A 13,809-nucleotide genomic window follows, 5' to 3' on the forward strand; every position below is an offset into this window, starting at 1 on the left:
GGGGGGGGGGTGTCTAGGCAGGAGGTGGGGGATGGGAGGGCTGAATTGGGGTAGTGAGGGAGCTGGGCAGGAGGTGGGGGATGGGAAGGCTGGACTGGAGCGGTGGGGGAGCCAGGCAGAAGGTGGGGGATGGGAAGGCTGGATTGGGGCTGTGGGGGAGCTAGGCAGGAGATGAGGGATGGGAGGGCTGGATTGGGGCTGTGGGGGAGCCTGGCAGGAGGTGGGGGATGGGAGGGTTGGATTGGGGCCAGGGGGGGGCTGGGCAGGAGGTGGGGGAGGGGAGGGCTGGACTGGGCCATGGGGGAGCCTGGCAGGAGGTGGGGGTGGGAGGGCTGGATTGTGGCTGTGGAGGAGCTAGGCAGGAGGTGGAGGACAGGAGGGATGGATTGGGGCTTTAGGGGAGCTGGGCAGGAGATGGGGGATGGGAGGGCTGGATCGGGGGTGTGGGGAAGACAGGCCGGAGGTTGGGGATGGGCGAACTGGATTGGGGCTGTGGAGAGATCTGCAGGAGTGCGGGAAGCTGGACTGGGGTGGATTTCAGAAATGGAAATGGAGCCCCTAACCTATTCTTGCACCAGGGCTCTGTGGGACCTTGCTTTGCCACTGCTGGGGGAGGACATTGTCTGAATTTCTTCGTACCCCAGCCCTAGCCACGTCAGTCTCACTTGTCTCCTCACAATTCCCTTCTGCCCACTCTTCCTCAACCCCATTCTTCTACTTGTGCTCCCGTCCTCCCCAAAGCAGGCAAAGTGGTCACTGCTCTGGCCCTTTGTTATGTTAGTTTTATTATTATTTACTGCTGAAGGTGCACTGTGCCATAAAAATAAAAATCAGCCCCTGCCCTAAAAGAGTTTAGCTTCTCTAAGACAGGAGGATGCAGAGGGTAACTCAGAAGTGGGGTGAACTGAACGTGTGTCTGATGGAGGGGATGGTGTTGTAAATATAAACTATGCATCATTCTCTCCAACTGAGGCACAGACTGGTGAAGAGACTTGCCCAAGGTCATCCTGCCTGTCAGAGAGTCAGGAATAGAACGTAGGGCTCCTGATTGCCAGTCCAATGCTCTGTCCCCCAGGCCCCACTGCCTCCAGTGCCTCAAGTTTTGGGTGACCAGCTTGACACACCTTAAAGGGGCCTTTTAAAGGTGTCCCACCCTGGGCACTCGAAGTCACTTGTCCAGGGCCGGTGCAAGGAAGTGGCGCGAAACTTCCATCTTGCGCCACCTCCCCACCAAGCTAACCCCCCCCCCCCCCCGGCAGCTAAGCCTGCCCCCCCCGCCTCCCCACCAGAGGAGCCCCCCCTCTGCAGCTAACCCCGCCCGGGGAGCCCGCCCCAGCTCACCTCCACTCCACCTCCTCCGCTGAGCACGCCAGCACCGCTCTAATTCTCCTCCCCTCCCAGGCTTGCAGCGCCGTTTGAAGGAGAATTAGAGCAGGGGCTGTGTGCTCAGCAGAGGAGGCAGAGTGGAGGTGATCTGGAGCGGGGAGCAGTTCCCCTGTGTGCGCCCCCCCCATTACTGCGGGCGGCCCTCCCCGCACCCCTCCCCCCCCCGCCCCAGCTCACCTCCACTCCATCTCGTCGCCTGAGCGGGCTTTTAGGCGCCCCCAACCACTAGGCGCCCTAGGCGGCCGCCTAGTTCGCCTAGTGGTTGCACCGGCCCTGCATTTGTCACTTCTGATAATCTTGGCCAGAACTTGGATGTTGCAGCAATCCCACTTTAACATTATTTCTTTATACTGGATACACTATATCAACCAACTAGTGTATCTAGCCAAGTTCTTACATTGATGACTATCACTACAGTATCCAGGTGCCTCAGCTGCTGTATTAGGAGTGAAAGCTGACAGTAGTCTCAGAGATTTACGAAAACATTTCCTCCCTTAGGATTGGGCGGCGTCCCATCATTTTGCTTTCCATGCTTATAATGGGGGCGTTTGGTGTTGGAACAGCTTTTGCGCCAAATTTCTACGTCTACATCGTCTTGAGATGTTTTGTGGGTGCTGCTGTATCTGGAATCTTTATAGGCATCCTGGCTTTAGGTAAGACTCCCTCGCTGCTAGAGATGTTTTAGCTACACAGTATAAGTGATCTCACAAACAGCAATGAAAAGACCCCATGGACAAATGTTCAGTGCAATTACATGCTACATGTTTTAAAAAATTTACTACCAAATGAATGTTGCCTGAAATACAGTGGGCCTGATCTTCCTCTCTCACTGGGGTAAATCAGGAGTAATCACATTAAAGTCAGGAGAGTGACACCAGTGAAGGAAAGAGGAGAATCTGGCCTGGGTATTTACATATTTGGTGGGAGGTAGGCAGAAAGCATAGGAGCTTTTAATTGGAGAATGTGAAATATTGGTTTATTTGTGCTCAGTTTGTCATTAATATCTCCAGTGGTGCAAGTAGAAATCATTTCTTGCTGGTACTGCACTCATGGGAGGGACACAAGGGGGGGGCACGTGACCTCCCCAAGTGACCCTCCGTGTGACTCCTCCCCACCCTGCCCCAGCCTGGGGCCCCCACACTCTCCCCATCCCCTCTGACACCCCCCTTACCTGTCTAAAATTTTACAACTGAATCCATTCCCTACCTCTCAGCAGTACTGAGAGGTAGGGAATTATTATTATTATTATTATTATTTATACCCATTTTACAAAGGTGTAAACTGAGGCCCAGAGATTATGGCAGAAATTTTCAAAGTTACCAGTGAATCTTGAGTGCCCAACAAGAGTCAACTTAAAGAGGCCCAAGTTTCAAAAAGTGCTGAGCACACAGCTTCTGAAAATCAGACCCCTTTAAGATGACTCTGACTGAACATTCGGAAATGGAAGCCCCTAAAGTCGCTAGTCCGTTTTGAAAGCCTGGGTGTATGTGGCTTATCTAAGGTCACCCAGTGGCCAAATCCCAGAGTACTGACTCCAGAGCCTTTGCTCTAGCTACTAGATAACATTCCCCAAATGAAAGCTGATCTAGTTTGGAATTGGAAAAAAAAATCCTTTAAATGGTGCTGAATCATTAGGATTCTCAGCAGTTCAATCTGTGTTAATGTCTCTAGGAACTGAATGGGTTGGAGTCCCCTACCGGTCACATGCAGTAATTGTTACCCACTGCTGCTTTTCCATTGGACAGATGGTTTTGGCTGGCTTAGCTTATGGCGTTCACAACTGGAGGTTGCTTCAGATTGCTGGATCTGCCCCTGTATTTTGTCTTTTCTTTTACATATGGTAAGCATGCATTTGCCAGAGAGCTTTTCTCAAGCATTGCAGTGTTATTTGTGATCCAGGTTATACACGGGCTTTACAGAGTGGATTTATCTACACATTGCAGGGTTGGTCCTTCCCAATATAGCCCATATCTTGTAAAGGTTTATACATAGTTAATGGGATCTGCTGGGCCCCCAGCATTTTTGGCTGTCAGGCCACTTTTATGTAGGTGCCTAACTTTAGGTACCAAGATTTGAAAATCTTGGCATTACAGTAACATTATTTCTATTGAAACAAAACAATCCATATACTCATACCCAAGCCATAGCGCCTCAGAATTACATCTCCCGTAGTAAACACACATCATCAAATATGTTTTACTACTATGGAAGATGCATCAAGTGGATGAAGTTAAGTGGGTAACTGGGGTTTTGATAGCAAAGAACTCTTTGGAATTCACATGCTTTGTAGGGTCCTTCCAGAATCTGCTCGGTGGCTCATGACGAAAGAGAAGGTAAAGGAAGCCAAAAAACTACTTCAAAAGGCAGCATCTGTGAATAGACGGACCATCTCTCCAGAACTGCTTGATCAGGTAATAAATCCTGAGATGGGGAGTGTTTGCAAAATATATTGTATGCAGGATTCAGACACCTATTTTTTTCGGGGGTAAAACAGAGATAAATATTTATATAAGTGGATAAAATGCTTTAAAATGTTTTTAATGACTCTTGTGCTGCCTATAAATAACCCTTTACTGTGTTCCAGTACTGAACATCCAGTTTCAGGCCTTATTGTTTCAGTGTTATATAGACCATAAAAAAAAGTTTTCTTGATAAGCAACTCTTGGGGGAATTTCTCTTTCTGTCTTCTAGCAAACATCCCAAAATATGGGGGTGGCGGTGGGGGGGATTTTCAAAAGCACCTAATGGATTTAGGTGCACATGTCTCAAGTCAGTGGGACTGCTGTGTCTAAATTCCTTAAGAATTTTTTTAAATCTCCCCCTAGAAACAGAATTATCCGAATATTCTCGAATCTCATATGAGCAAACAATCCTCACTGTGAATTCATCTTGTTTTCTTGTGCTCAGAGAAGCCCCTAATATTTTCTCCTGTTTACCAAAAGTGGGGAAGAGAACTTCAGAGGTTGCGTTCATATGATGTGCCGTTTGCATATGCTCCATAAGGGAGTGACTGCATTGTCCCTTAAAAGTCCTGCAAATCATTTCTTCTGGGTGGAATTTTGGCCAAAAAATTAAAAATTCTGTGCACAGTACTTTAAAATTCTGCTTATTTTATTTGTCAAAATAACACAATATAATCACATCACTTTCAATTATTTTGGTAATTTACTTCAAAATTCCTGTCAGCAAATATGTCTGTAACAATACAGACAACAAAAAAGATCCCCCCAGGAATAGAAAGTTAAAGGAACCCCTACAACAACCCAGTTCCTGTTTGTCTGTTATGCTTTTGTTGGGTGCATCAGTCTGGGTGTCACTTGCGCCAGCTGGGCACATCTTGGGGGAAAACTTGGCCCTTCTGGTCTCCGACAACTGCCCCTTTTACCTCCCAGAGCCCAGCCATGCCCCACCACAGCCCAGACACCAACACCCACTACACTCCAGAGCTAAGCTGCAGGACGCCCCCCCCCCCCAGGGATCCAGAGAGTACAGAGTTTCCTGCATGCCGCCTCCTTCCTTCAGGACATGCTGGGAACTGCAGCTTCCCAGAACCCTCCAGCTCCTCCTTCCCCTCCCCCCTCCCAGTGCCCTGTATTTGCGAGCTGGAGAGCCAGACTCTGTTGGGTGCAGCAGTCCCTTGGGCAGCCAACAGCTCTGCAGCACCAATTGTGGGGGGGAAATGAAATTCTGAGCAGAACATTAGTTCTGTGAAAATTCTGCATTGCACAGTGATGCAGAATTCCCCTTCCATTGCACTTGGCAAAAAATTCTTGGCTGGCCATGTTGAACACCATGGTTACCAGCCAAAACCATGCATGTGTGATATCAAAGGACCCAGGACCTTCTGTTGAAACAACAGAAAGGAACAATAAATAAAATGGCAATGACTCATTCATGTCATTTTGCTGAAGGTAGAACTGTGTCAATTTTTATTCCTTTATTGATCGTAGCCCCTCGGAGAATGTAACTTATATGTTGTATTTTCTTTCATGTTATTGTTTCCGTAGCCCCAAGAAGCCCTGATTAAGATCATGCCCTGTTCTGCTAGGTGCTGTCCAAACACATGGTCCCTCCCCCAAGAGCTTACTATCTAATAAAACAAATCACATGCTAAAGGAGGGGAATAGGGATACAAATGTACACATTTTATATGCTTATATACATAGTCCATTGGTTAGTGTCAGCAAGCTGCGACCAATCCACAGAGAATATGAACCTGTCTCATGAGTAGGTAAAAAAGCTGGATCTTTAGTTCAAGCTGTAGTGGCTCATGCTTTTAGTTCTGGAGGTCCCAAGTTCAATTCCTTGTGTTGGCCAAATGAGGGTGGGGGCTTTATACCTACATTTGCACTTTGTTTTGATTATTGTAAATAAAGTGAATGTTAGCTATCCCCACCTGGCCTTCAAGCCATTAATAACTGGATGATTCCATATAGATGCCATGGCAAAGGCTGGGTCTTAATGAGGAGAGGGAGTGGCCCTTGCAGACCAATCCAGGGAGGGCATTCTATGCCAGGGCACAGTATGGAGATATACGCAAACGATGAACTTCTCCGTAACCCGCCCCCCTCGCACTTTTACATTTTAATCCTAAACGTAAGAAGGATTTTTAACTTCTCCCAGATTCAAAACTGTCCATTGTATTTATATCACCTGATTTTATTTTGGGTATGAGGTGCCATGGTCCCACTAGTGTGCAGCCGTGTGACTTTGTCATTTGCTGGATACAGCATTAAGCTTGGTCAAGTGAACAGGACTGTTGCCCTCTAGTGGTTGGCTGACAAAGGATGAAATCCTCAATCACAAGTGACGGCTAATGGAAAGAATTCACCTTTAGCTCATATGATTGAGGGCTATGTTTCTGAAATCCTGGATTCTGTCCTTGAATCAGGAAGTGCACAGTTCAGCTGGGGCCTGCAGTGCCTATTTGTGCCCATGGGTTTGTTGCAACTCCAGCAGATGATTAATAAGAATAATTTGAATTATGCAGATATAGCACATAAATCTTACGTGGGTCACTGTTGCAGCTGGACACAAAATCAATGCCTGACACAAAGGGCTTACTGTCTATCAAAAGTAAAGGATCAAGAAAGACAATGCGCAAGATGAGACAGAACTTACACAAAGTGGCCATTAGAGCTCAAATGCTTCATGAAACAGGTGGTTATTGAGGTATTGCTTGAAGTTCAAAGAACTGGAATCATACCAAGGGATGTGGTGGATTCTTCCATAATTTGAAGTCTTTAAATCAATATGGGTGTCTTTCTAAAAGACACTCAAGTTTGATCATGACTCCTGGACTTCATGCTAGAATTACTGGCTAAAACGCTATGGCCTGTGTCCTACAGGAGGTCAGAGTAGAAGATCATAATATTCCCCTTCTGCTCTGGAAATCTGTGGACCATAGTCAAAGTTCCTATATGGAGTTGCAGTCATGTCTCCGTAGTGAACCTTGTTGGCAATTTTCTGACACAAATGTTTTTTTTTCCATCAGAAAATTCTGATTTGTAGAAACCAAAACATTCCACAGGAATGGTCTATTTTCAACAGAATTCTGACAGAAACCAGGCAGGTTTCAACGCCAGCTTGGTTTCCTGCCAGCTTGCCTGCCTAGCAACTTGACAGCCTGCCAAGCACAATGCCATAGAATGGGGGCTTCCAGGGTCTCCGGCGCTGGGGCAGCACATCAGACTGGCTGATGATGAGTGAGGGCTTCTAGGCTTCCAGCTCTTTGGCAGCCCCAAAACCTTGGGAGACCTGGCTCCCAGGCGCTGGGCAGCTCGGAGAGCCTGGGAAACATTTAGAAAAGGTCAAAATGAAACTGTTGTTTTGGGATTTCTGATCCACAGGAGATTCTGAAATTGCAGTTTTCATTCCATTTCAAACTATTTTTTGTTGTTGTTGAAATTTTGGAACTTACCATGGAACAGTCATTCCAGCTTCCAAGGCTGTATGTTGTAGAAAGCAGATCAGGGAAAAGGACAACATTTTAGCCCATTCTCAGGCTCTCCCTATTCTGTGGTCCATCTATGGTGTCCAAACACGTTGTACATAGGCTCTCAAGCCATACAATGGCTCTTCAGATGTTTACTCAAATGCCATGGAATTTGTTGGATATTTCAGTGCTTCTTCTCTTTATCGCATTGCAAAAAAACCAAATAAAAACCAAAGCCAAACACCAAACCCAACATTTCTACCACATTTTCCCAAAACTCACTTGTCAGAAAATGTTCTTTGTGATGAAAACATTGCAGTTGGAAAAACATACTTTGGTCATGTAAATCCAGCATGTTGTGGACTACAGTGCTCTACCTTTCATAACCAGAAGACTTTTGGGGTCCCATTCACTTCCCTGACGTTGGTGAAAGTCTTCAGTATGAATTGGATTCATGTCTTGACCCTTTTGCCTTGTGAATTTTGAAGCTGACGCCTGAGAAGAAGGTTAAGTCTGGAAATATTCTGGATCTTTTCCTGAAGAAGCGCCTGAGGAAAGTGACTTTAGTTATGGCTTATGTCTGGTAAGTTGTCCAAACATTACTCCATTTTTATAACAGTGTAATGGTCCTCACTTGGGGTATGGTAGGGAAGCGTGGCCTAGTGGTTAAGGCTGCACTCCATGACTGGCCGGGCGGTTGTGGGGAGGAGATTACCAATGTCCAGGATTCACAGGCAGGGCAAGAGGGGTACTTCCTCTGATTGTTTCTGTGGTGGGTCCTCCCTTTCCTCAGGGAGGGCCCCTTTAGGCAGCTGTGTAAGAGACTTTAGGCTTCCCTCTGCTCTGCACTACTGGAGCTGTGGGCTACAGGTCTGCTCTCTTCTCACTCTGCGGCCCAAATGAGCTGTTTCCCTGTCTTTTAATTGCTCCAGCAGATGGAGCATTTGCTGTAGATGTGGCGGGGTGGGGCTGACAGGGCCCAAAATAATCCTTTAACCTCTTGTTGCCCAATGTGGGGTTTGTATACCCCATCACAAACAGCTATTTAAAAAACTAAGGGATTTTTGTGTGTGCAGATTTGGTGCATGGAAATTTTCTAGTCACTTAATGAGCTTTCATCTGACCCTACTCACATTGTGAGATCTCCCAGGATCACAGCCCAAACCTATACAGCTGTAGCAATGACAAATTAAAAGTGCCAGTGCAGATGTGGCTAGTGGGTATTTCTCATCCCTATGGAAACTAGGATCCAATCTAGGCTAACCACACTCAGAGATAAATACACTCTGCTCTGCTTTGCTTTCAGGTTTGTGAACAGCCTGGTGTACTATGGCCTGAGCCTTAACGTGGGGAGTTTTGGCTTGGACATTTACCTGACGCAGCTTGTGTTCGGGGCTGTTGAAATACCAGCTCGCTTCGGCTGTATCTTCCTGCTGCAGTGGTTTGGGAGGAAGAAATGCCAGGGCTGCTTTCTGCTGCTGGGTGGAGCCATGTGTCTCATCATCACCCGCATCCCCAAAGGTACACAGCAAGTCCCTGGAGTGCAGCCCAACCTACCCGGTACCTGGAGCAGTCGAGTCCCAGACACGTTCCTTTGTCCTCCATTTTCTTTCCTTTCATAGCTCAGCTGACTGGGGCCCTCTCTATTGGCTCCTAACACTTGCTTTCAATGCCTGAGCCACCTTTTCCGGAGATGGCACCTGACTGGCCAATGATCAACTGAATTTTCTCAGCGTTACTTTTTTCTCTCTCTGGCTCTTTAAAATTCCCCTTTTTTTGCAAGCAAGCTCCGTTGAACAACATTGTGTTCCTGCTTCATCCGTAAGCAATGCTTGGGGTTCATTGCATAGCCAGAGATTTCAGTAGTGACAAACAGTTGCCTGGGTAGATTAGAAAATCTGAATTCCCCTGGGCTAGTTACCCGTCAGGGTTTTTCAATTAAAGGACATTCAAGGAAAGCTTTTCAAAGGCACAATGGCAGTTTTGCGCACCGCTCCTTCTGAAAGTCAATTGGAAGTGGGAGCGTCTAATTCTCATATGTACCTTTTGAAAATCCCCTTCTGAAGTATCAAGTATCATCATAAATTCAATCCTAGAGTAACTCTGTTGAAGTCAGCTGCGGGCGGAACTTGATTGATTGCACCAGTGTGAGTCACTGCACCTCTCTATCTGGCTTCTAGAAAGTCTACAGCGTAAATTATCTTAAGTAACTGTCTAAGGGAACTGCTGCAACTGATCATCTAATAAAGGTTTGCCTTTAATTGGCAGTTAGCTGACGTTGCACTGGAAATACTTAGTCCTAATACTTAGTCCTGCCATGAGTGCAGGGGACAGGACTAGATGACCTCTCGAGGTCCCTTCCAGTCCTATGATTCTATGAAACCTTGGGGATTCTGTAAAATGTGGCTCTGGTCTGACAAGTGACTGTGTACAACTGATTCCTTCTTAACCCACGGATCGGCTCCCTGTATGCATCTCAAGTTGTATTTACTGACTTCAATTCCCAAACTAAAATTTCATAGCTGTTAGCTCTGCAGATCCAACTTGGCTGTGGGAGTTGGATTCTAATCTGACTCATAAATAAACCGTGGAATTACAAACATTTGATTGCAGGGTCAAATTCTTCCCTTCACTTTGCAGATTTCACCAAGGGCCTAATCTGAAGGTAGTGGAGCTGCACAGGTGCGATCGAGGGAGCAATGTGAAGACAGTGGGGTAAATGAGTACATATAATCTTAAGGCAATGGGGCTACACAAGTGTAACTGAGGGCGTAATCTAGTCTGTGGCACCTTTGATTAATGCTTATGGTGATCAGAAGGAAAAAATCTCGGTTTACCTTTCAGAATCCAGGGTGAGTTTGTAGGGCTGGCAGTTAGGGCAAAGGTCTTTGCACTTGGTACCCTGAGTGTATTTGATCAGTGAGGTACAATAAACGTGGAGATGCCACGTGTACAGAGTCACTTTTCAGAGCAGAACTGTCCTTTGTCCCTGGTTATGGTGATGCCCATTGGAGGTGGGCTCCTTAGTGGAGCTCTCACCATATTCTGTACATGTATAATAGCTTTTCTTCCTGGCAGATGTATGTGGAGCTGCACAAACTGAGCAAACTCCCCATATAAGCTTTGTATAAAAGCATTTCCTTTTGCCACTAGATTTGCCGGTGGTGGTCACGACGCTGGCAGTGATAGGGAAGTTTGCCATCGCGGCCTCTTTCTCTATCTCCTACGTGTATTCTGCAGAGCTGTTCCCCACCATCATCAGGTGAAGTGTCCTTACTTTTCATGCTGCCTTAGCCCAGGAACTGGGTTTAATACAAACTTTTAATATGGTAACAGAGGATTTGGATAAAGGCCTGCTGAAAGAATATTTTCTTCACTAGATCGTTGTGATCAGAAGCTGAAAGGTCAATAATCAATTACACTTAGTGATCAAGAATTCACTGAATGAGGACCTATGGTTGCTTTTAAGCAGCTTTCTCCAAACATTGGAGCCCCATCTATGCTATAGCTTTTTCTAATGATAATGCAAAGATGGGAGATTTCCCCCAAAATTATAAAGGCTAAAGATCCTAAGTTCTCCTCTAGCACTACCTACAATTGTGGAAGGTGCGGGTGGGGTGCTGATCAAGGCTTGGACTGGGATTTTCCCAAGCTGTCGACTAGAACAAGGATGTAAACCCCTGGAGACATCCCCATAAGCACAGACTTTCTTCTAATGCATGCTGTTTACACCTTCCATGTTTTGCTCTCTTACCAGGCAGACTGGTGTGGGGTTGTGTTCAATGTCATCCAGAGTGGGTGGCATCATCTCCCCTCTGATTAGTCTCTTGGACAAGTACCATCCCGCTATTCCCATGGCGATATTTGGAAGCACTCCAGTGATTGCAGGAATCCTCTGCTTCTTGCTTCCAGAGACGCGTGACAAAGAGCTTCAGGATCACACGGAGGAAGCTAAGGAGAGCCAGTGGTGAGTCCTCAGAACATGTCTGCAGATGTTTATATGTTCCTCATCTTTTCACCCATGGCTAAATGGCACTGGTGGGGTCTGTTGCTTCCCTCTTCGATGCTCTTCAAGGCAGCATTGAGGCTTGACTTGTAGCTCATGAAAAACTCTGCAATGCACAAAGTGTTTGAGCATTGAGGTGAAACAAGGAGCTGTCCCCAACTGAGCTGCCAGCTCTTTCAGATCCATCAGTGAATGAAGTGCACAACTCACCCACCTGCACTGTCAGTACTCAACAAGCCGATGGCTTGACAGGATCTAATTCTGAAAGGAAGAGACTAAGCAATCTGACTGTGGGATGAGAAAGGGAGTCAGGTGTGTAGAAAATGTGGGGACTAGCCACTAGGGAAATACAAGTCCCCAGCTGCTTAACTTCCTAGGTTTTGGAGGAACCCCTGGGGCCCCTGTGCCAGAATCTGACTGGGACTTTTGCTTGAAGCAAGTCTTGATCTACCCTGTCAGGAATCTACCCCGATTCTGTCATGTTCTTCTGTACCAGATATGGACTGGTCACAGAGCTTCCTCATACATACCAGATGTGTTCATCATAAGATTTAGTAATGCTCTGCCAGGTATGGCTAAGGTTAACTTTGAATAAGGTATTTTGCACACAGTGCCACCTAGTGGCTGAACAGCATTCCATTACATCTCCCCCTTTTAGTTCTACATTTCTATCATTTACAAAATATAGTAAAAGCTTTGTTATCCGACATGTTGGAGGTATGGGGCGGGGGTTAGTCAAAAATTCTGGTTGACTAAGAGTTATACTTACTAATGGAATACCAATTTTCAGAGAATTAGAATACAATAAAATGAATAAAGTATAAAATAGTAGACAGGTACGCGCCAATCCAGTAGTAGTACTGCACTGCAGAGTGGTTGGTTTCTTGAAGCACTTAGGTGTATACAGGTTATCTTATGACACTACATATCACTATGGGCAGCGCATGGCGTACACCCAGATCACTAAACGTACACTTAACACTACAACTATATTGAACATAATTTAATCTTTGATGATTCAGAAGGCACTTCAGAATCTTGCAGTGCCTCAGGGTCATCATTATTAACATCAATTATCATTGTAGAGGTAGAAGGTGTAGTAGATTGGGCTGAATCGGTAACGACCCTACGACACACCCTGGAAGCTGCTTTTTTGAATAAATCCCTGATATCAGCTTGCTTACTTGTCTTTTGCCTAAAAATAGAGGTCAGAATGTGCAATTGCATAACCTCCTGGGCAGTATACTAGTCCCAGGTACTAGACTGAAGATTTGTATTGGGAGATATCAGAAATGCTGGTTAATAGAGCTTTCTGGTTGATAAAGTGTCAGATAACAGCTTTTACTGTATACACGTTCACACTGTCTTTGAAGTTCAGTGTCTCTGAATTGTACTGGTTTTCTAATTACATGATCCAAATGCGTAACAACTTGGTCACCTGATTGTCCATTAGTTGCAATGACTGGCTGTAGTTGGTCTGGAATTTGAGTCATTGTCGCCTTGTTCTGCATCCACAATCTGTAGAGTTTTTGCTGTGTTGATTGATCTTCCTGAAGAATAATTTGTAGTCGTTGACAGTTGCTGTTGAACTCTCCACTGTCCGTCTCAATCACATATGATCTGGGCGCTGAATTCTTTTTCTTTACGCCAAATTGGAGATGTCCAATTTGACATGAACTCAATCACTAGGTTCTAGACACCGTACTGCTGACCAGGATGTGGGCAGTCACGCCTAGTGGTGAAAGCAAGAGTTCAGCCTACTGGTTGGAACTGGATCCAGACTGAGTGGAATACAGGAAACAAGTCGAGGGGCAGAAGCCAAATGCCAGAACTGGGAGAGGAGGGGAAGTAAACCAGAGTCATAAGCCAGAGGCAGAACCAGCAATTGGCACCAGAGTGACAGAAGCAGGGGCACTGGAACAGGGAAGACTAGGGGGCCATGTCCCTCCCACTTTTTACTTCCTGTAAGGGTGAGTGAAGGGGGGGAAGGGGCGTAAAGGAGTGAGCAGGGAGCAGGGTCTTGGGGGGGAAGGGGCAGTGTAGAGGGGCCAGGGCCACGGTTTGGACGCCAGTGGCTCCCCCACTTTTAGGGACCTTCTGCCATTCCTGGACAGAAGCCAAATGCCAGAACCACAGGATCAACCAGAGTTGTGAGCCAGAGGCAGATCTGAAGCCAGAAGTCTGAAGCCAGAGGCAAGCAGGGGCTGGAGCAGAGCTGGAGCAGGACTGAAATGAGCAGGAACTGGAAGCAGGCTGAAGCAAGGACTGGAACAAGGGCAAGCACAGCTCTGGGCATGGTATGTGTTGAGCAGCAGCTGATCTGCTGTGGGGGCCAGGCTTATAAACAGGACTGCTCAACCAACAGCCAATCAGGGGCTGTTGCCCCTGAGTTCTAAGGCAATACAGCTGGGCTCGTTGGTTGCCTAGTAACACAGTCAGGGAGCAGGCCAGCAGCTGTTCCTAGCTGGTCTGGTCCCTGACA

At 46.5% G+C, this 13,809-nt stretch overlaps 1 protein-coding gene across 3 annotated transcripts in view; it reads left to right on the plus strand.

The window, feature by feature from the left end:
• Positions 1–13,809, plus strand: part of LOC117871998 (solute carrier family 22 member 13-like) — a 57,818-nt gene that overhangs the window by 4,002 nt on the left and 40,007 nt on the right. For all 3 annotated transcript variants that reach the window (XR_004644376.1, XM_034759925.1, XM_034759924.1), the window contains exons 3-9: positions 1,885–2,039; positions 3,058–3,226; positions 3,677–3,797; positions 7,810–7,904; positions 8,628–8,842; positions 10,475–10,583; positions 11,079–11,288. Coding sequence is in view for 2 of the 3 variants with exons in the window: in XM_034759925.1 (XP_034615816.1) it covers positions 1,885–2,039; positions 3,058–3,226; positions 3,677–3,797; positions 7,810–7,904; positions 8,628–8,842; positions 10,475–10,583; positions 11,079–11,288 (1,074 nt within the window). In the remaining variant the exon portion in view is untranslated. The remainder of the gene's footprint in view (positions 1–1,884; positions 2,040–3,057; positions 3,227–3,676; positions 3,798–7,809; positions 7,905–8,627; positions 8,843–10,474; positions 10,584–11,078; positions 11,289–13,809) is intronic.

Source organism: Trachemys scripta, chromosome 2, assembly GCF_013100865.1.
Source record: "Trachemys scripta elegans isolate TJP31775 chromosome 2, CAS_Tse_1.0, whole genome shotgun sequence".
In the NCBI taxonomy this organism is placed as follows: domain Eukaryota; kingdom Metazoa; phylum Chordata; order Testudines; family Emydidae; genus Trachemys; species Trachemys scripta.